Source organism: Phoenix dactylifera, chromosome 1 (genome assembly GCF_051530095.1).
Source record: "Phoenix dactylifera cultivar Ajwa chromosome 1, Ajwa_hap1_PhDact_Kaust_v1.1, whole genome shotgun sequence".
Lineage (NCBI taxonomy): Eukaryota > Viridiplantae > Streptophyta > Magnoliopsida > Arecales > Arecaceae > Phoenix > Phoenix dactylifera.
Window position 1 is genome coordinate 41736222 of NC_143190.1, and position 18779 is coordinate 41755000.

At 44.3% G+C, this 18779-nt stretch overlaps 4 protein-coding genes across 5 annotated transcripts; 1 reads left to right on the forward strand and 3 right to left on the reverse strand.

Annotated features, from left to right (window-relative positions):
• Window positions 1-226: 226 nt before the first annotated feature.
• LOC103724015 (uncharacterized) lies at window positions 227-2682 on the reverse strand. The gene has a single exon (XM_008815136.6). It carries the CDS (start codon window positions 2387-2389, stop codon window positions 359-361), a length of 2031 nt encoding a protein of 676 aa, XP_008813358.4. The 5' UTR covers window positions 2390-2682; the 3' UTR covers window positions 227-358.
• A 354-nt stretch (window positions 2683-3036) lies between these two features.
• On the forward strand, window positions 3037-8571 carry LOC103724014 (disease resistance RPP13-like protein 4). Of its 2 annotated transcripts, none has more exons than XM_008815135.6 (2): window positions 3037-5838; window positions 6469-8571. In XM_008815135.6, the coding sequence occupies exon 1, from the start codon at window positions 3344-3346 to the stop codon at window positions 5258-5260; it is 1917 nt and encodes a 638-aa protein (XP_008813357.4). In that variant the 5' UTR covers window positions 3037-3343; the 3' UTR covers window positions 5261-5838; window positions 6469-8571. The 2 variants fall into 2 exon arrangements, with proteins under 2 accessions (XP_008813357.4, XP_038973900.3); XM_039117972.3 differs by having other exon boundaries at window positions 6484-8571.
• On the reverse strand, window positions 4340-10289 carry LOC103724013 (putative disease resistance protein At5g45490). The gene has a single exon (XM_089923723.1). The coding sequence runs from the start codon at window positions 9994-9996 to the stop codon at window positions 8749-8751; it is 1248 nt and encodes a 415-aa protein (XP_089779849.1). The 5' UTR covers window positions 9997-10289; the 3' UTR covers window positions 4340-8748.
• Window positions 10290-13321: 3032 nt separating this feature from the next.
• LOC103724010 (putative disease resistance protein At1g61300) lies at window positions 13322-16686 on the reverse strand. The gene has a single exon (XM_039117971.3). The coding sequence runs from the start codon at window positions 16476-16478 to the stop codon at window positions 13638-13640; it is 2841 nt and encodes a 946-aa protein (XP_038973899.3). The 5' UTR covers window positions 16479-16686; the 3' UTR covers window positions 13322-13637.
• Window positions 16687-18779: the final 2093 nt, after the last annotated feature.

An 18779-nucleotide genomic window follows, 5' to 3' on the forward strand; every position in this document is an offset into this window, starting at 1 on the left:
CAAGCAAACTTGAACCGAATTCAATTGCAGTTGTTTCGAGTTTCGAGGCACAGTTTTTCAACATTACATACTGTCGATGGATTCTTTATATATGTATTGGCTAATGCCTCTTAACTCTTCTAGTTTTAGCTCCTTTTTCACCTAAAATTTTCAGATATTCCTCCTGCTCGTTTCTAAAGATGAAGCATTTTTGGAAGATTATGAACATATCCAGACTGAAGGCGCCTACAGAAATTTGTTATCTTTAGAAGTACATTTCCTGTAACATGTTAAAGAAATTAAGCAAAAAAGACATCATCCATCTCAAAAGTGCATTACTTGAAACAGAGTACATTATCAAACTGCCGTAGCCTTTACCTTATTTCTCTACTATCAGTTTTGCTCTAGCGTGTCCTTCTTCTATCCTATATTGATCTCCTATTCCTAGGTGAGCCATTAAAAACCATACCAAAGTGAGCAACTCTCCTCCGGTGCTAAGCTGCTTGGCATGGTAATAACCTCTGCAATGACTTGCAGCATAGCACAACATCTCCACCCAAACAACACTCATTATCTTCCATCTTTTCTCTACCTTCAGCTCTAACAAATGCTTTGCAAGCATACAAGCATCAAAAAGTATTGATTTGCTTCTGTCTCCTTTCACCTGTATTGGAGGGACTTTAGTTTCCACCGAAAGGAGCATCTCACAGGCTTGCGTCGCATCAGGCATTGCGTCTCCTCGCTGAAAGAATTTCTTAGCCTCCGCACAGGTGTCTCCGTACCTGATCTGCCCAATTCCAGCACTCAGCATGAAAGGGCGAACTACAAGAAGATACAACATGTAATCGGATATCGCCTTGCTAATCTTCTGGTCTGAAAGTATGCCCTTTGGGTGATTGATGCCGTCAAAGTAATAGCAGAGATCAGTTGCAATGTGCCACAAAAGGATGCTCTCGTCAAACTCCACCTCAACACTCCAGCCAAGCTCCTTCCGGTATCCCTTCCTTTGAAGGGCCCATTCTCCTCTGCAGGTGCTGAAACGCTTGTAGCCTTTGGAGTCTTCTGCACTGCTTGTCTTGTTCTTGATCTCCTTAAAGATGAATTCTTTCAGCTCATCATGGACAGGACAATAGATGGTATGGAAGAACCTATCCCAGGCTTCTTTCACAGTAAGAAGAGCCATGATTCTTTTGATTGTGGATGGCTGGTCTTTAAGGCAGAATCTTATCAGGTTGTAGCATGCCATGGAATTAGACCACCTTGGTTTGTTGGCTGGTCGAAAGAAAGAAATGCTTGCAAAGATCATGTTAGACAGGCGATACTGCTTGAGATCTTTCAGCTTAATAAATGCCCAGTCCGAGAAAACCAGCAGGCCAACGGAATAGCTCTCAAGAACGAGAGCCCCTCCCAACAGTATGTAAGTAATTACTACATCGATATCTTTGTAGCCATGCTTCTTGGTGAACAGGAAGAGCAGGAGGGCAGATAGGATCGAGGAAAAAGTGATGCTGCGGAAGAAGGGGCCTACGACAGTATGAATGAGAGTTGACTTGGTATAGAGCACGTCGTAAATGAAGGAGAGTTCGATTTCGATTACTTTGAAGGCTTGCAAGGGAGAGCGCTTGAGGAAGAAGGATTGGCTCTCGTTCCGGTCATGGAAGCTGAGGATGAGGTCTACAATGAGGCGCTTGAATGTGTGGAAGAACCGATGAGCTCTGGACAGAATCATCACTGTATTAATATCCTCCACGACAGTGTCCAAAGATCGCGGCTGGGTTTCAGGTTCCTTCTCCACCTCAATCTCTGCTTGTAGACCAGCAGCCGACATCGAGGCATACTCCTCCATGAACTTGGCATAGTTTGGACCAGGGTCAGGAGGTGTTACCATGGAGTTCCTCAGGCAGTCCATGCTTGCACACATGAGTGCCCAGGACCTCTCACCATACTTCAGAATTCCAGCGAGAAACATTAAAGCTGCAGGGGCCTTGAGCCTAGTTTGTGGCAGGGACCCAATGAAGACATAGAAGGCGACTGCAACCTGAAACATTAGTCCAAGCAAGTGTCTCATCCATAGCTCATTATCCTCTAGGGAGAAAGCAGTGATGGTGTCGGGGCCGCCAAGATGTAAGAGAAGGAAAGGGGCCCAGAATGCGAGGAGGTCGTTGTTCTCATTGTCAGGACTGGAGGGACTATCTTGGTTATTAGAGAGGATGCCGAGAGCAAAGGTGGCGACCCAGTCCGCAAGCAAGTATGCTGACCAGAGGATGAGGCTGATGCATCTGGATTTGTTGCGCTTCCGGACGCTCCCGGAGAAGATGAGGACGATCTGCAAGCATAAGCTGGTTAGAATAAATGCTCGGAGGTCCCAGTTAGTCCATATGCTCCTCACTCTGTAAGAGAAAAGCTGCATTAGGCTCTCTTTCTCTTCCACTTGCTCTTTTCTCCAGCAGTCTGTAGCACCTTCCTTGGCAATGGAAATTTATAGCACCTTCTAACTGTGAGATAACTGAAAGAAAGAAATTCTCATATTGAAGGTTACCAAGACGAAGCAGAGGCTTCGCAAAATTTGGACTTTATGTAAGACAAGGAAGGTGGGTGTGGAGGCGGCTCAAATGGTGGGTTCCAAGTCGCACAGGCATAGGATGGGGTTGGCATGTAACAAGGTGAAGAGATTGGAACATTATGTATTCTAATCTATTCCACTGGAGACGGGTTCGGCTCAAAAAATTTATTGGACGGGTTGCAGACCTTTGGTCAAGTTCCTAAGAAGATGTTGGTTCATGTAGGTAGTTTCAGGGAAAATGCTCGGAAGTTGGAAGGAAAGGTTGCTGCTGCCCCACACGGTTTGCATTTTTTTTGCTGACCAGATTTCATAACAGTAGTTGACCTCTGAGTTGACCCCAAAAAGAGTCTCTCCAGTCGTCACTCAGGAAACTTCATGATGGATTACCTTTTTTGAAAAAAAAAAAGAGAGAATAGGAGACCAAGGAGCTTCAGCCACATTAGTCATCTGCAATTTTGTTAGAGGGATGAAAGTTTTATATACATCGAAGGAAGACTGTAGGCAAGAAGAAAATGAAATGGGTACAAGGGTGAAAGTCTTCGGACAACGACAGAAATAGAAAAAGAAAGAAGGGACGGAGAAATACAACTGCTCCATCATTATCAACCGAGTAAGTTCTCCAATATGCATGACCAACAAGAATTAGCATCTTAATTCTTGACTGTTTTTCATTATTTCTGCATTTTAATCTTTCATCCTCAGTCATCTTCCACCTCCAAGCTTGTCATTTTTCAGAGTTCCTTAAAATTGCTCTCTTATTACGACCGCTCCATATTATCTCACCCTGTTTCACGAACAAGAATGTCGAAGGAAGGTATAATTGAAGAAGTTCTTACTCCATTGGTGAAGCAACTGGGGAACGCTAGGTGCCAAGCTCTCAAGTTCAAGGAGAATGATACACCCCCAGCGATCAAGCCGCTTTTTGAGAGCATTGAGAAAAATGTGCAGGACGTGGAGGACATCGTCCGAAGAGCAGAGAGATGGGAGAAGGATGTGATAAATAATTTTGGTATTGTCGCTCGCCATGTTGATGACATCTTGGAAGAAGACAGCGAACCCCGCGCATTCGAATCCAAGCTCCGGAACGTCGATAGGGAGATCGCCAACTTAAGGGCCCTTCTGACTCCCCCACTCCAACTACCACAGATTGAATCAGCTCGTGCAGCATCAACTCGTTCTGTTCCTTCTTTGTCTAAGGCCCTGCAAGCATCAGAAAAGTGGCAGCAACTTGAGTTGGAGAAGAAAATCCTGGAGAGTTCCGCCATATCCAGTCTTCAGGTGAGTTATGACAACCTTGACGTCCAGTTAAAACTATGCTTGCTTTGCTTCTCTGTCTTCCCAGAGAATTCAATCATACGGAAAAGGCCTGTAATTTACTGGTGGATCGGGGAAGGCCTCGTAACTCCAACAAGAGACAACACAGCTGAGGAGATTGGAGAGAGCTGCTTCAGAAAGCTAATCATGAAGGGCCTGATTGAACCAGTTCATATGAAACGAAGCCCTATCATCAAATTCTGCAAACTGCATCCATGGATGCGATGGATGCTTATTGCTGTTGCTAGAAGAGTGCAATTCTTTGATTTTGATTCAGAAGGAAATCCTACTTCAGATGATTCTTTAAGTCGTCGTGCTTGCTTGGTAACCAGGAAAGAAGGAGCACCCCAACAAATGTCCATCAGGGGCCTCTCAAATCTTGGTGAGTTGCTGACACTGTTCAATGTCGACGAGCACTACCTAAACTTTGAAAGGAGCCGGTTCTCTGAAATGAGGAAGATCACTGTGCTCCAACTAGGACGGTGGCAGAGCTTGCCCAAACATCACATTGAAGTAGAGAGCACCGAATTCTTGAAAGGGTTGAGGTCTTTCAAGCACTTGAGGTATCTTTCCTTCCAAGGCATATCCAGAATCACAGAGCTTCCTGCTTCAATCAGTGAGATCTCCAATCTCAGAATCCTGGATCTCAGAGCATGTCACAACTTAGAAAGACTGACAGTGGGGATCGCTTCTCTTCAGAAACTAACCCACTTGGATCTGTCAGAGTGTCACTTGCTTGAACAGATACCTAAGGGGATCGCCTCGCTCTCAGAACTGGAGGTGTTAAAGGGATTCGTCATCGGTGATGCGAGAAGCAAAGATGCTTCTCGACTTAGGGAGTTAGCAAAACTGAAGAAACTGAGGAAGCTGAGTATAATCATAGGGAGTAAGATGACAGTCACAGAAGAGGAACTGAATGAGCTGAGAAACTGTGAAGCCGTTCGCTCTCTAACGATAACATGGGTGGTATCACCATCTAAGAAGGGAACTGCAACGCTAACAAGGACCGCAACTATGACGATAACATCTTTCTCCCTTCCGTCGAATCTCGAAAAGCTAGACCTTCGATGCTTTCCAGGTAAGACGGTGCCAGCTTGGTTGAGCCCTAACGGATTGAGAAGCCTGAAGAAATTGTACATCAGGGGAGGTACACTGAGTAGTCTTGGTCCGGAAATTCGCTCACCAACATGGAATGTGGAGGTGCTACGTTTAAAATACTTGCGTGATTTGGAGGTGGAATGGTCTCAAATACAGTCAAATTTTCCAAATTTGACTTACTTGGAGATTGTTAAGTGTAGCAAGCTGAGATCCTTCCCTTGTGATGAAGATGGAGTGTGGGTGAGCGTCGACAGAGAAATATCAGGCCACAGCACAAGCGGGAGCAACGGCATTACCATTTCATAACCTTTATTTCTATATACAAGCATTTTGCTATGTGATCTGCAATCGGTGTTGCATTTTTATCACGTAGATCAAACTTTTGTTTTTTGATTTTTGTAGTTGCACTAGAGTGCAAAAAAAAACTGTATCGAGAATAAATCATGCTATTTTCAGTTATCTAAAGTTCGCATGGAATGGCATTGGTGTATCCACACTCCCTATGATCAATTTCATGCATCATTCTATATTGTAAGGCGCAGTTTCCTGGGCTAATGGGCCGGCCTGAACAGGCCAGGCCCATCAGCCCTGTCGATCATGGTCGATCGCGATCGATCGACCGATCGTGAGAGAGTTGGAGAATAATTTCCAATTCCCCGATCGCGCCAAGCTCGGTGGAGGGGCTGACGCAGGGGGTGGCGATGAGGCGGCCGCGGCCAAAGGAGGATGAAGGAGCGGCACCGGCGGGCGATCACGGCGAGGAGTCAAGGGTCACGAGGCTTTTCTTGCAGAACTCGGAGGCGAAGAGCGAGCCGCAGCGGTCCTACGCCGAGTTCTTCTTGGATTTCCACCGGAAAGGTTCATCAGATCTTCGCCGGACTGAGGTAATGGATCAAGCCTTTTCTTCCTCCTAGTTTTACGGCTCTATGGTTGTTGCCGCCGTTTGATTTGGGCCGGCGAGCAGCCGGATTTCACCCGAAACATGGAACCCCTGTTTCGATCTTCATCCTTTGGGCGTTGCCACCACCGGCCGCCGGCTTTAACCTGGGTTGCGGCCTCCTTTTGTCGCCATCGGGTGAGCGGCTGGGCCACCGCGGCTACCACCTACTACCGGCGAAAGGGAAGGGAGGAAGAGAAGGGCCAAGCCCTTCGTTCTTTCCTCTTTCTCTTTCCTCCTTCCTCCTTCCGTCCGGCCGACCTCTGTGGCCGTCGATGTCACTAGGCTGGCCGTCGTCACCGGGGCCGAACTACCTTGGTCGCCGACCCTTGGCTCCTCCTTGGTTCGGGTCGAGAGGGAGAGGGGAGAGATGACTCCCTGTATGAGAAGAGGATGCTCTCAGACCTTTCTCTCTCCTCTCTCAAACCTTTCTCTCTCTTCCCTCTAATGGCTGAAGAGATGTGGATGAGGGATCAGGGACGCGATGGCAGACCCATGGTGAACTCCACTAGAGGGTTCTGGGTAGTTGATTTTTAGTTTATGATTTTTTATTCTAATCATGTATTTGGTAACGTAGGGGAATGATATGCAGGACAGAGGAATGGTCGAGCAAGGTTCTTGACACCGTGAGTTCTAAACGAGATGTGGATTGTGTGAGAAGTTGAGGTGTGGATTGGTAGCATTGTAGCTTGTTGGATTGCGATAAAGATAAGGACCATATACTTGGTTACCATTATGTATATATACATGTTATTGATTTACACTACTGAATTTGCATCGTGATTTATATTGATAGATTTGATTTGGTATATGATGGTATATTTTATATAATTTACAGTACGATTATACTTGCATAATAGTATATGTATCAGATATTGGAAGCATGAATATATGAACAATGTTACATTGAATTTGAGAGAAATATACTGTGTAAGTGAAAATTGATTTGACAAGTATAATTTTAAATCAGATAGATAAGTTATGGTTTGCACTAACCTTATCATGAGATAGCCTCCATGGGCTTATGCATCGGATTGCATCAATAGGCTTATGCATGAGATTGCATCCATAGGCTTATGCATGAGATAACCTTCACGAGCTTATGCATGGCATAGCGTCCACAGGCTTATGCGTGGGAATTTGTCGGTCTTAAATTGGGTCATGATCTTGGTTAGTCCAAAGCCAAAAAAATATTACTATGAAATCTGAAAATCAAGTTAATGAAAAACAAATAATAAGACATAAGAAATTATTGTTGAACAATTGGATAAATTTGAGATTTATATATGTATATATATATGTGTGTGTGCGCGCGCATGCGCGCGCGCCGCTTCTTTGATAAGATGAAAATGAGGGCTTATGTGTATGTTAATTTTATGAGCTTTTCGAGAATTGATATGGTATTCATTTTATCTGGTATTATTCATTTGATTATTTTTCTAATACTTATGGTGTAGCGATTCGGAATTCTTACTGGGCTAGAAAAGCTCATATCTTTTCTTGCATTTTTTTTAGTATTTTAGGTTGCATAGTACTTAGCTACGGTTGGAATCATAGGCGGAAAGGATGAATAGATAGAAAATCTTTATTTCTAGCAAGATGAATGAATCTGAAAATTTTATACAATTTTGTTATTTATTACGAAATGAGATCATTGTGTTTATGGACATTGAGGTTGTAATAAGTTTCTTAGGCCTAGCATATTCTCTAGGGCCCTATCCTAGAAAGTGTATGACCGTGTCATATAGCTGACCTGGTTGTTGGGTTTGGAGCGTGGCATATATAATTGTTGGTATATAGTCAACGCTAATATTGTCCAATCATAATCATCTGCAACCAAGTGCTGCACATTTCATATGGATGTTATGAATCGTAAGACCTTCTTTACAGAGGTATTCATACTGTATTGGGAACTTTTTTTTTTGATGAATATACCATATTAGGAACTATTCTTCATGTCGTAGTCTTTTTTTTTCGTTTTTAATGAAAAGGGGGGCTTGGCCACCCAAATTTATTGAAACTGAATAATTTACAATGACAAAGCTGAAAGGAGAAGGGAATATACGGGGATGTTGATAGAATTCAGAAACAAAAGAACAGTAGGTAGGTATGCAGCTGAAACTTCTCTCTGCCAGTAGTGAATATGAAACTCTGAAAAGGCTTGCGAGCAGCTGACTGGTAGAAGCAAGGGGAGGAAGAGAACAGTATGCAGCTGGAACTTCAATTGAAACTCGAGGCTTATGCTCCAATTTGCAGCTGAACCTGTGTAAAAACCTTGATTTGTGACCATCTAAACAGGGAAGCACTTCAAATTCCTTCGCTGAAACACTCTCTGAAACTTGAAATCTGAATATCTGAAACACTCTCCGAACACCCTCTGGCACCAACGAATATGCATCTGAAACATTGTAAAAACTATGAAATCTGAACATCTGTAACTTGAAGTCTTTCTCATCACAAAGACCTCTGAGGGAAGCAATCATTAGTCTTCTGAAGGGTGTGCTGGAAGAGTACAAAGACCTCTGAACTTCTTTTTTTTTTTTGAATCAAAAATTGGACATAGCCTAATCTCTTTCATTAAGTAGATGAAAGGAACAGTACATAGTCAAACATGTTGATGTGTTCCAAAATTGATGTACAATCTAATGGATTATACATATTCTTTCCTTCAGCTGTTAAATCTTTATTTCTCCTTTTTAGCTATTATTTATTTATTTATTGCTCTCTTAACATCAGACATAGCACAAACTGTTGCATTTATTTTAGTAAAGATAAAATGTCATTGATCACTAGATCAAAATGGAAGTACAAGAATGTAATGGTATAGCCCGTCCAATAACAAATGAGCATAATCTTATCAAACACTTCCACTTCCTTTAGAGCTATCATCACTCAAGCTTGTTTTCCTGCTAGAATCTCCGGATGATGAGAGAGATCCATTCAAAATCTCCCCTACAGTCTTCGCAGCTAATGGCAGGCCACTACAATTGTCCAAAATTTCCTTCTTCATGCCTCTTACAGTAGGATGATCAGACATGCGACCATCTTTTGTTAGTGCATCCATGAATATAGCCCAACAACTTTCGCGATCGGTGAGAGGTTGAAGGTGGTACAGGTTTTCTTCCCCAACCATCTTTACGGCCACCTCTTCCACTCTACTTGTGATGATAGCTCCTCCACCGCTTCCCTTCGGCAATCCAAAAGCAAGACGGTCATCCCATTGATCATCTCCTGGCAGCTCGGAGTCCAAATTTTCATACCATTCATCAATGTTCCAAACATCATCGAATACAATGAGATATCTCTTGCCCATCAATTGTAGGTGAAGGGTGAACATCAATTCCGCAAGGCTGTTGCTTCTTGAATCAGAATTTGAAATCGAAGTGATAACATCCTCTTCGACTCCAAGAGACGTTAGCATCCTCTCCAGAATCTCTCTTCTCAGATCTTTTCCTCTGTGAATTGTCTGTGATACGCATACCCAGAGCCTTGGAAAGAAGCGCCGTCTCACCTGCTGGCTGTTAAAGAGCAGTTGGGCCAGCAGGGTCTTACCAACCCCACCCATCCCAACAATTCCAATTCCCTTGAATCCATTCTTATCCTCACCCGTGAGCATTCTTTCCACTTCAATCAGCTGATTGGTAGCTCCATGGACCTTCGCTTTGTCCACAGCTTGAGAAGTCCAGCGGTCGAACTCCACTGGCCCCCGCCTGCCCATGTCACCACGCAAAGGACCGCTGCTAGATTTTCCTTTTATCCTTCCATCACTTATGGTCCGGATTTTTCGCTTGATCCTTAGCAACCTCTTCCTGGTTTTGAAAAGAAAACACAAATCAGTTAAAGAATAGAAGCACGTACGCTTGCGCTGCTCATGATTCCTGTGCTTCTTGGACAGCATTTGGCACTCGATCAGTATGTCATTTAGGTCGTAGAGTGATTCTCGGAGCAAGTCGGCGGTGCCTAGCGACATGGAGAACCTTGTTTTCTTTTTGAGATCTTCCTTGATCTCGTGGAATTGGAGAATAAACGGAATTGTTGCATTATCCTCTTCTCCAAGACCATCCACAAATTTACTCATCAGAAATTGTATTATTTCAACAGCCATTCCACTGGTAAACTCTCTTCCTAATGTTCTCTCCTTCCCACGAACAGCACCTAGAACTGATGAGGAGAAAGCTGGAAACTAATAAGACATCGAAGAGTTTTTTTTTTGAGTGAAAACAGAGGAAGCGCGTCAAAAAAGATTTTTCGATGCCTCTGGCAATTCTGTCACCATTTCAAGGAAGGGGAATGGAAAGAGTAGTCTTTTATTTTATTTTTATTTATTGGTTCCTCGAAAGGAAAGCGCGTCGAAAGCGGCAGTGGGGTTCAAGAAAAGTCTACGAAATCGTGAAGAAGTTGGACGAGATGCTGAATTACGGAGGATGCCCGAAGTCCTCGCGGATGTCGGCCCTTACCTTCCCTCCTTTGCAATGAAAGTAGGACTCGTATTTGGAGGAGATCCACCGTTACCATAATCTGGCGTTGGTTGGTCAAAATATGGGACCCATTACCCCAGTTGCCGAGAAAGATAACGAAGGGACACTCTCTACCCTACACCTAGCATACCACCTCAGCAGTGCACTGGGCCAATGGTATTTTGCCACATCATGCGCGTGGCCATGTTAGCATAAGTTAAAGAGAATCGAGCACTCTACCCACTATTCAAATAAGAAAACCCTAGTCGCTCCATCCCCCTCTCTCATCTTCCAGCCAAGTGCTCTGTCTCCTCTCTTACCTTCCGACCGAGCACTCCACCCCTCAACGGAGTCTCCTCCCCTCTCTTCTAGAATTTTAACTTAAAAAAAAAACTTTATCACCTAAATTTTAGATGGTTTAAAACCTTTAAAACTCTTTTCTTTTTCTTCGGATGCTTCTTTCAAAAGAGGTGTGACTCTTCTGAAAAGAATGTTGGTTTTGATTTTCGTAGGGTCACGATGTTTCTAAAACATTGCATCTTCGTAAACGTGTCACTGTATCGGTCATTGGACAAAGTCTATAAATAAGCTCTCAGTCTTGTGTTTTAGATAACTCATTCCACATTGCTACTTTTTTGTTTTCTAAGGCGAAACAGAAAATTCTTCTCTTTCTTTTTTTTTGCCTTCTTCCAAACCTTTTTAAAGGAGAATCGGGCTGAACTGGGTTGTTGTACCTTAGAGATGAGATCGCTGCAAACCCGCACGTAGGAGGCGAATCACGTTTTTAGGGCAGTGTATATCACATGCCTTGATCCAAGCAAGCTCTTTTTTTTTGGTAAAAACAGCATTCATATAGCTCTTACGTGGATACAGCCTGCCAAGTCAGAAGAAATAAAATGATACAAGAAAAATAAAATCTCTGCAGCACTAGTCTAAATGACCTCACCGGAGTACCGAGCAACATAGGAGGCAACCCAAGTCTGCAGCTCTGTTCATCTCCTAAAAATACATATATTGCCTAGAAGAAACTCATCCCTCTGACCAATCTACGAGTTTTCGAATTAATGGGTGGCCGTCCCTATATCAATCCACACTCCAAATCCAATCGATAACAATGGAGGAGTCCCCCTCAAGGTATACACTATCTGCATCAAATACCCTTCTTCCATAGAAGATGCCCTCCCAAGCCGCCCTGAGGGCAAGCTCTTTTCAATCTTCTGACCTTTCTAGTAGATTATTCCTTTATAATACTTTTATAAAATAAAGATATAGCAGTTTTTGGGCAAAATAATTTTCCAAAGTCTTCCACCTTCAGACCAAAGCTTTTGGCCCGCTCCCTCTCCGACTAAGAGGAGAGGAGCCCACATCCTAATCTGCAAAGGCAGAAAAAAAAGCTCAATCATGCGGGAGGCGATGGCCAGGGCCTCATGGTCCTCGAGCCCACCAAGGAAGAAGACTACAATAGGGTAACCAGCAAGCTAGACGGTAGTGACACAGGTGGTAGTGCTAAGGCCATGATCAATGAGGACGGAGTAGGAGGCGGCGACCAGGATGGATTGGTTGATGGAGCAGAGGGTGGGGTTGGTGACTTCCATAACGTCGTCGATGGTTTGCTTCTGGTGGAAGGCAAGGATGATGAGGGAAGCACGCTCATCGGCAATGACAGTGCAGACGTCCTCATACATGGTGTAGAAGGAGGAGATGGCGACGAGCAGCTGGACAAAGACACCGACGACATGATGCTCGTACTACTTCAAGGCAGGAGGGAAAAGGTTGAAGACGATGAGCATAGCAGAGGCATGGCGAGTGTGCTTGATGAGGTGGAAAGCAAGAACGGATAGCAAACAGCGTTTGGAGGGGTAGGTACGTAGCTGTCACAGGGCCAATCACAATGAGCACATGGCGAAATATCATTAGCTTGGTATACTGCTGAAGTGGTACGCCGAGTGTAGGGTGTAATTTCTCCTCGCTCTAGTGCATCGATAAAAACAAATAGAATATTGAAAAGGGTGCATCCCCAACCCAACATGAGCAAAACCCACACAGGATCCCTTCGGCAGCCAACCATTGTCGGAATCCGATGGCTCCCTGTTCTGGATGCCCATGGCTCCACCTATCACCTGGAATCCATCGGCACCGCTCAACTTTCCCGTTGCACTCATCTCCCGGCACTTGGCCTCCTATGTCGCATTGAGGTCGGTTATAATACATAAATTGCATGGTTAATTTGTAATCGCCCAATTTTACCAACACATTATCTGTAAGGCTGGAAATGGGCTCGGGCCGGGCCGACTTGAGGCCGGGCTTCAGGCTAGGCCTAAAAAAGTTCAAACTGGTTTGGGCTTAAATGTAGAGCTCATGTATTTTTCGGGCTGGGCTCAGGTATGTCACTAGACCAACTTGGGCCCAGCTTGGGCCCGGATCGAGCCCGAGCCCAAACAAGCCCTGAAACAAAGTCCGAATTTAGGCTCGAATCAATTTGTTTTTATATGTTGTTACATAGAGAAAATAATGAGAAAGTAAAGAACAAATTAAAATGGGTTTAGTTGAAAATAATATGTTATGTATTATTTACTTGTATTATAGGAGAGAGCCTAATTTTTAACTAACTCATTTTCTTATGAAACAATATTATAAAATACTAAACTTCAATCAGGTTCGAGTTGGACCTATTTTTGACCCAAATAGATAATTCGGCTAGGCCCAATCAAGTTCAAGCCGAGCTCAAGTCTGGGCTTGGGCCTAGATTATCTAAAAAAATTTGGGCCTAAGCTCGACCCGAAGTCCAAAAAAATATTCGGGCCGGGTTCGTGTAGTGGAATAGCCTGACCTAGCCCACTTCCAATCCTAATTTTCTGAAGCAAAAGATGGAAATACAATCCAATTAAAATCACAGACTTCATACAACGGTGTCTGTGGATGATCTCTCCTTTTTTTTTTTTCTTTCTTTTTTTTTTTTGAGTAACAATGGAGGAAGTAAGACACTTTCACAGCTTTATTAATTGGAAGAAAATATTTACAAGATTGTATTTACATGAGAAGACGGGTTGTAAGAGGAGAGATTCAGTTATATCAAAGGGGACAGCAGGCGTGAAGAAGTATAATTAAAGTATAACCATGGATTATCTCAAAGAGAATAAAAGAACGTATGGTAAATAAATGACACAATAACGTCGTCGGCAACCACAGATAAAATTGGGTGGCATCTCACCTCCCTTATCATCAAAAAGAAAAAAGAAAACTTCGTCAGCGACCAATTTTCATGTACTTCAGCAGCTTTTTCATGTTTTCAAAAGGGACCCCAATTTCTAAAGTGTAGCGAATCCTCGATCCTCGCATCCTCCCACATTAAGTTATTCCACCACCACCGTTCTCCTCTGATCTCCACTAGCGGTCTTATGTCTTTTGCATCAAGTGGAAGCTTCTTCAGCTGCGGACATTCCTTCACTTTCATCATTTTCAGTGATGGCAAGTGTCCTTCGCAGATGCTCTTGAGCTCTGGTAGTTCCCATAGACGCAAAGTTCGCAGCTGTGGAAGCATCTCTTGACCCGCCACCGACTCTCCGAACACGCTCTCCAACTTGTCACAAAATTTAATCTGGAGAGTAACAAGATTTTCTAGACGCAGTGCTGAGGAGAACACGCTTACGAGGTTAGGACAGCAATCCACATGTAAATGTTTCAGCGATGAGAAGCTCATTAGTCTCTCCATTCCTTCACATAAATGCCTCAAGTTTGCGAGGTTAGAAATCCACAGGTTCTCCAGTCTGCCAATTGCAGCAATTACTTGCACATCGTCTCCCCTGAAGACAACCTCTGCTTGATCACATCTCTCAATCCAACACTCTTTCATTACGTTCACATTTTCAAAACCCAAATCAGACAATTTCTTCATGAACGCATTGCTGTTCAGAGACACAAGCTCCGCATTGTTCAGGACACCTTCAATGCCTTTGGGATAGCTATCAACACCACAAATCTCCAAATATTTTGTGTGTTCCACAGGATGAGCAAAATGCCTGGACTCAAAGTAGATGTCTCTAAAGATAAATTGCTTCCTTTGGAAACGAATGTCATTCTCTAAGCTGGCCCTCTCTGAAGGACACACACAAAAATGAAATTTCCTGAAGCAGTTCTCCCAGAGCTGGGAGTTCTTCTCCAAAGATAAGAGCAAGTCGGAGTTACCGACGGCTACATAGACTCCATCTTTCCTGACCAGCTCCATTGGGGTATCAGAGACATTGCAATTGTCCAGGTTCAGATTTTCAGGTAGCCACTGCAAGGCCTCCCAATTGAGTCTTGTGTACCTCGTTCCAGATAGATCAGCGCAAATTAGCCGGGTCAGTTTAGAGATCTCATAAGGGAATTCAACTAGTGTTGTGCCTGAAAGATCAAGCTCCTCCAGCACCGTTGCAACTTCCAAGTGGAGCCCTGACTTAATGCAGTGGCACCTCCTCAGTGAGAGGTGACGAAGGTTGGCAAGGTTACCGAGAAAATGTAATGATGTAACTGGGGTTTCAGAAAGATCGAGGACTCTGAGTTGGCTCATGCGTTCAAGGGAGCTGTATCCTGCTATAAAGGAAGTACATGACAGATCAAGCACCTCAAGCTTTTCAAGTGCATGCAGCTCCATCACACTCTGTAGAGACTGGCAACCTCGCAGAAGCAGCACCCGGAGGTCGAGTAATTTGGAGATGGAAGCCGGCAGCCACCGAATACCGGTGTATGAAAGGTCGAGAACTCGAAGCTTCTCCATGTGATCAAAAAATGCATTTGGAATTTTAGTTAAGGCTTGATTCCCTTTGAGCAGCAAGGTTGAGAGGTTGCTACATTGCGGGCATTCGGGCAACTTTCTTAGTAAGTTGTCCATCAGTGAGATCCTCATTAAGTTTCTCCACGCACACTCATTTGGTGGCGCGGTTAGAAGCGTTCCCGCCCTCTCATAGGAGGTTCTACCGCTTGCCCTCGCAATTTCCAGTGCCACTTCTCTGACCACATCGTGCATGCTAACGCGATCGCCCGTCTCTCTATAAAGAGCACCACGATTCACAAGCTCCTCGAGCACCACTCTCCCCTGCTTGTAAGCTTCCTGTCGGTAGTCATACCCATCAATGAATCCTTCCAGCACCCAATATCGAATCAGCTCCTCCGAATTGATATCCCTGGCCCCTGAAAAGAGCGTGCAGTACAAGAAGCAATCTTTCATCAAATCACTGGGCAAAGCATCATAAGAAAATTTTACCACCCTATTCATTGTCTGAAACGTTAGCTGCTCCGCGTCGGCTCTCAATGCGGACGAGGCCTGCCGCAATCGATCCCAAAGCAGCGAAGCATCTTTTATATTTCTCAAGGCTCCTGCAATCAAGATGATCAGAAGGGGCGCGCCGGAGCACTGGCCACTTACGGTTTGCGCAACCGAGTGGACTGCCGGTGAAGTGAATGGTTCGCCTGCAACGTCGCAAAACAAACTCCAGGATTCCTTCGCAGGAAGAGCTAAGGGCTCAAACACCTCGGCGGGCTCCATCACGACAAAAGTCCGAGTCGACCTCGTGGTAACCATGACCTTGGAAAGGTTCTCCGGACCAGGGCAGGGAACTCCCATTAAATCCAAAACCTCATCCTCCACCAACCATGCATCATCCAGCACCAGCAAGAACCTCTTCTCCGATAGAGTTCTCCAAATCTCGTTCCTGATCGTCGAGACAATCTCTCCTCCATCGCCGTCGGCACGGTTAGTGGGAATTGGAATGAAAAGATTCTCCGCAATCCTCCTCTGGGCATGCCTCCAATTGAGATCGACGGACAATGTGACCCAGACGAAGATGTCGAAAAGATCGGTATCCATGGCTCGGCGCATGGCGTGCCTCGCAGTCCATGTCTTCCCAACCCCTCCGTTCATGCTGAAGAGGACAATTCGCCCAACATTTGGGTCTTGGAGAGAACTCAGTACCTTCTCTATGCGTCCTTCTCCGGTGGCCATGGTGGTGTGCTGGGGGGGTTTGTGAGTAGCTCGGTTTGGAGAGCGACGAACTGACAAGAGGAGGATGGGGAGCAGGGAAGATCTGGGGTAGCTTTGCCGTTGTTCGCAGGTGCGAGTGTTTGGTGTGCGATTTAGAGGAAGGATATCCATTAAAAAAAACCCTTGAAACTTTTTCACCTATGGGTAACTGGAAACTTCTAGGAAAGATGCCATTTGCTTCCTATGAACTTCCTCGCCACTTGCTTGGTTCCTTATCTCCGTCGTTTTCTTTGCCCTGTTGCATTTGTTTTTCTATAGGATATGGCGGATTGAATTTCCTATGAACTTCTTGTTTGGATGAGTTGGTGTTGACAATGGTGGCGCGTCGGGTGTCATTAGGGCGAAGGCGAACGGGAGACAATCCGTCCGATTGTGGGCCCCATTTGCGCCTACCATCTCTCATGGCTTCTAACGCGTTGTCCGCGCTAATGTCTCTGACCGACCATCCTAAGGGCTCATGTGCCGCCCTCCGAACCAAGCATTTAGGTCCAACGACGAGACACGGCCTCATAATTTTTTTTAGAATATTAGCTTTAAAGAATATGTAAGATCTGAAAATTTAATCCGCATCATTCTCTATCTCCTTCTGGACCTTGCCACCATAGTCCATAGACCCCATCAACGCGACCTCTTCCACCACCACAACAACTACCAAATTGCCATCGTTGACCACAGCATCAAGCTCAAATTTAACCCAGCTTCGCCACCGTCCTCCACGATCTGCTTCCCCACCCTAAGTTCTCCAACATTTTCATCTTAGGCTGTAGCCTCTAGCACATGCTCCACTCCACAAACTCCTCGAAGTATGGCAAATAGCTGGTTGCTATGAACAAGACAGTGGTATCTCTACTTTCACTAATCTTGCCCGAGTTTAGACTTGATGGCATGTCAATGGCCTCGGTGTAGCTACTCCACATGTTTTGGCGCTACTTGTCGATGCTGATTAGCTCGATGCTCAACACCCAGGAGAAGAGGGAAGGGTACAATCGGGGGGTGAATGAGAGCAAAGTCTTGCAAAGATTCGGCAGGCTATTTCTGTCTCTAGGTTGGTCAGGGCTATGACGGTCGGCACCGACAGTGGCAGAGATGACGATCGGGGGAGTCTAGGCAAAGAGAGGAGGAAGGGGGTCTCTCTTATGGTGGGTAGGAAGTGGGAAGATGAAGGAGCCTGGCGGGACCGCATGGCCACCATAGAGGAAGCTTTAAAGGGTGACACTAATGAAGCAGAGGGCAATGTCCCTCGAAAAGTAGTAAACCTTGGATCGCCATTCACCATCGGCATCTGAAAAGGAGGAGAGACTGGAGAGGAGCGAATTCCCTCTCCCAATTTAGGAATAACCAACAAATAGGATAATGCTAGCCCCTACTCAAATTAACCGAGTTTACTTTTAAATAGGATATTTCTAATTCGAGTCGGGTTTCATTATCTAACCCGAGTTCAGCCCATTTAATAGATAGGCTTATTTTCAAGCCCAACTTGGCCCACCGAGATTAATTCTGTGCTCCTCCATAAAACTTCAAGCTTAACCAGGCCGTCCGAGCCATGAACAAATCTAATCAAGAGGAGCTAATCCTTACCGTTTGCCCTATGCCCACATCACCTCTTGAGATCTAGCTTTAACCAATCAAACCCCCCACACCGAGCAAGCATAATTTTGATTACTTAATTTCAATTGGACTTATGTTGGGATGGAAAATTGCTTGAAACAATCATTTAAAAAAATCTAATCTTCTTTTTCATTGAAAAAACTAACAAATTTGAAAAAAAAAAAAATCATAACAAGTTTTCCAGAAAACTTTCTCATTTTCTTTGGAAAATCTTGGGTTTTCTCTTTTCTTTTCATGAATTTCCTCATCTAATCTAATTTCTAATTTATATTCAAAAAAAAAAAACCACCATTCATCTTCTCCTTTAATTTTTCACATGCTTCCCACGTGCTACAGGAAAGCTACGTCCAAATCTCGGTTATGTTCTGTCCGAGTCATGTTCTCTGACCCCGTCACTGATTCTCCCAATGCCATCCTATCTCCATGTGATTATGGCTGTGTTACGATCTCGCGTTTCGGCTTGAGCTCTTTTACTCGTCAAGTTTCAATTGGCCTCCTTACTAGCCGTTGAGAGTGGAGGGTATTTGCCGCCAACCATACATACAAATTGGCCTTCGTTGCCAACTATGCGTAAAAATCCGCCAGAATTAAATTCCATTTGCATCTTGATCATTTCGTTCCCTTTTTCTTCTCAATATCTTGTTTCTTTCTTCCATCTTTACATTTATTTTTCCTGATAATAAACTACCCTTAACATGCTTACCATGCTTGCGAATACCAGATTTTTCTTTTTCGTTTTATTTGGTTTACATTATCCTGCATGTATGATTTAGAATACATCTCTAACTTTCAAATTTTCTTCTA

Coding starts and splice junctions, on each gene's coding strand:
- LOC103724015 (XM_008815136.6), bottom strand. CDS start 2,389: ATGCAGCTTTTCTCTTACAGAGTGAGGAGCATATGGACTAACTGGGAC.
- LOC103724014 (XM_008815135.6), top strand. CDS start 3,344: ATGTCGAAGGAAGGTATAATTGAAGAAGTTCTTACTCCATTGGTGAAG.
- LOC103724013 (XM_089923723.1), bottom strand. CDS start 9,996: ATGGCTGTTGAAATAATACAATTTCTGATGAGTAAATTTGTGGATGGT.
- LOC103724010 (XM_039117971.3), bottom strand. CDS start 16,478: ATGGATATCCTTCCTCTAAATCGCACACCAAACACTCGCACCTGCGAA.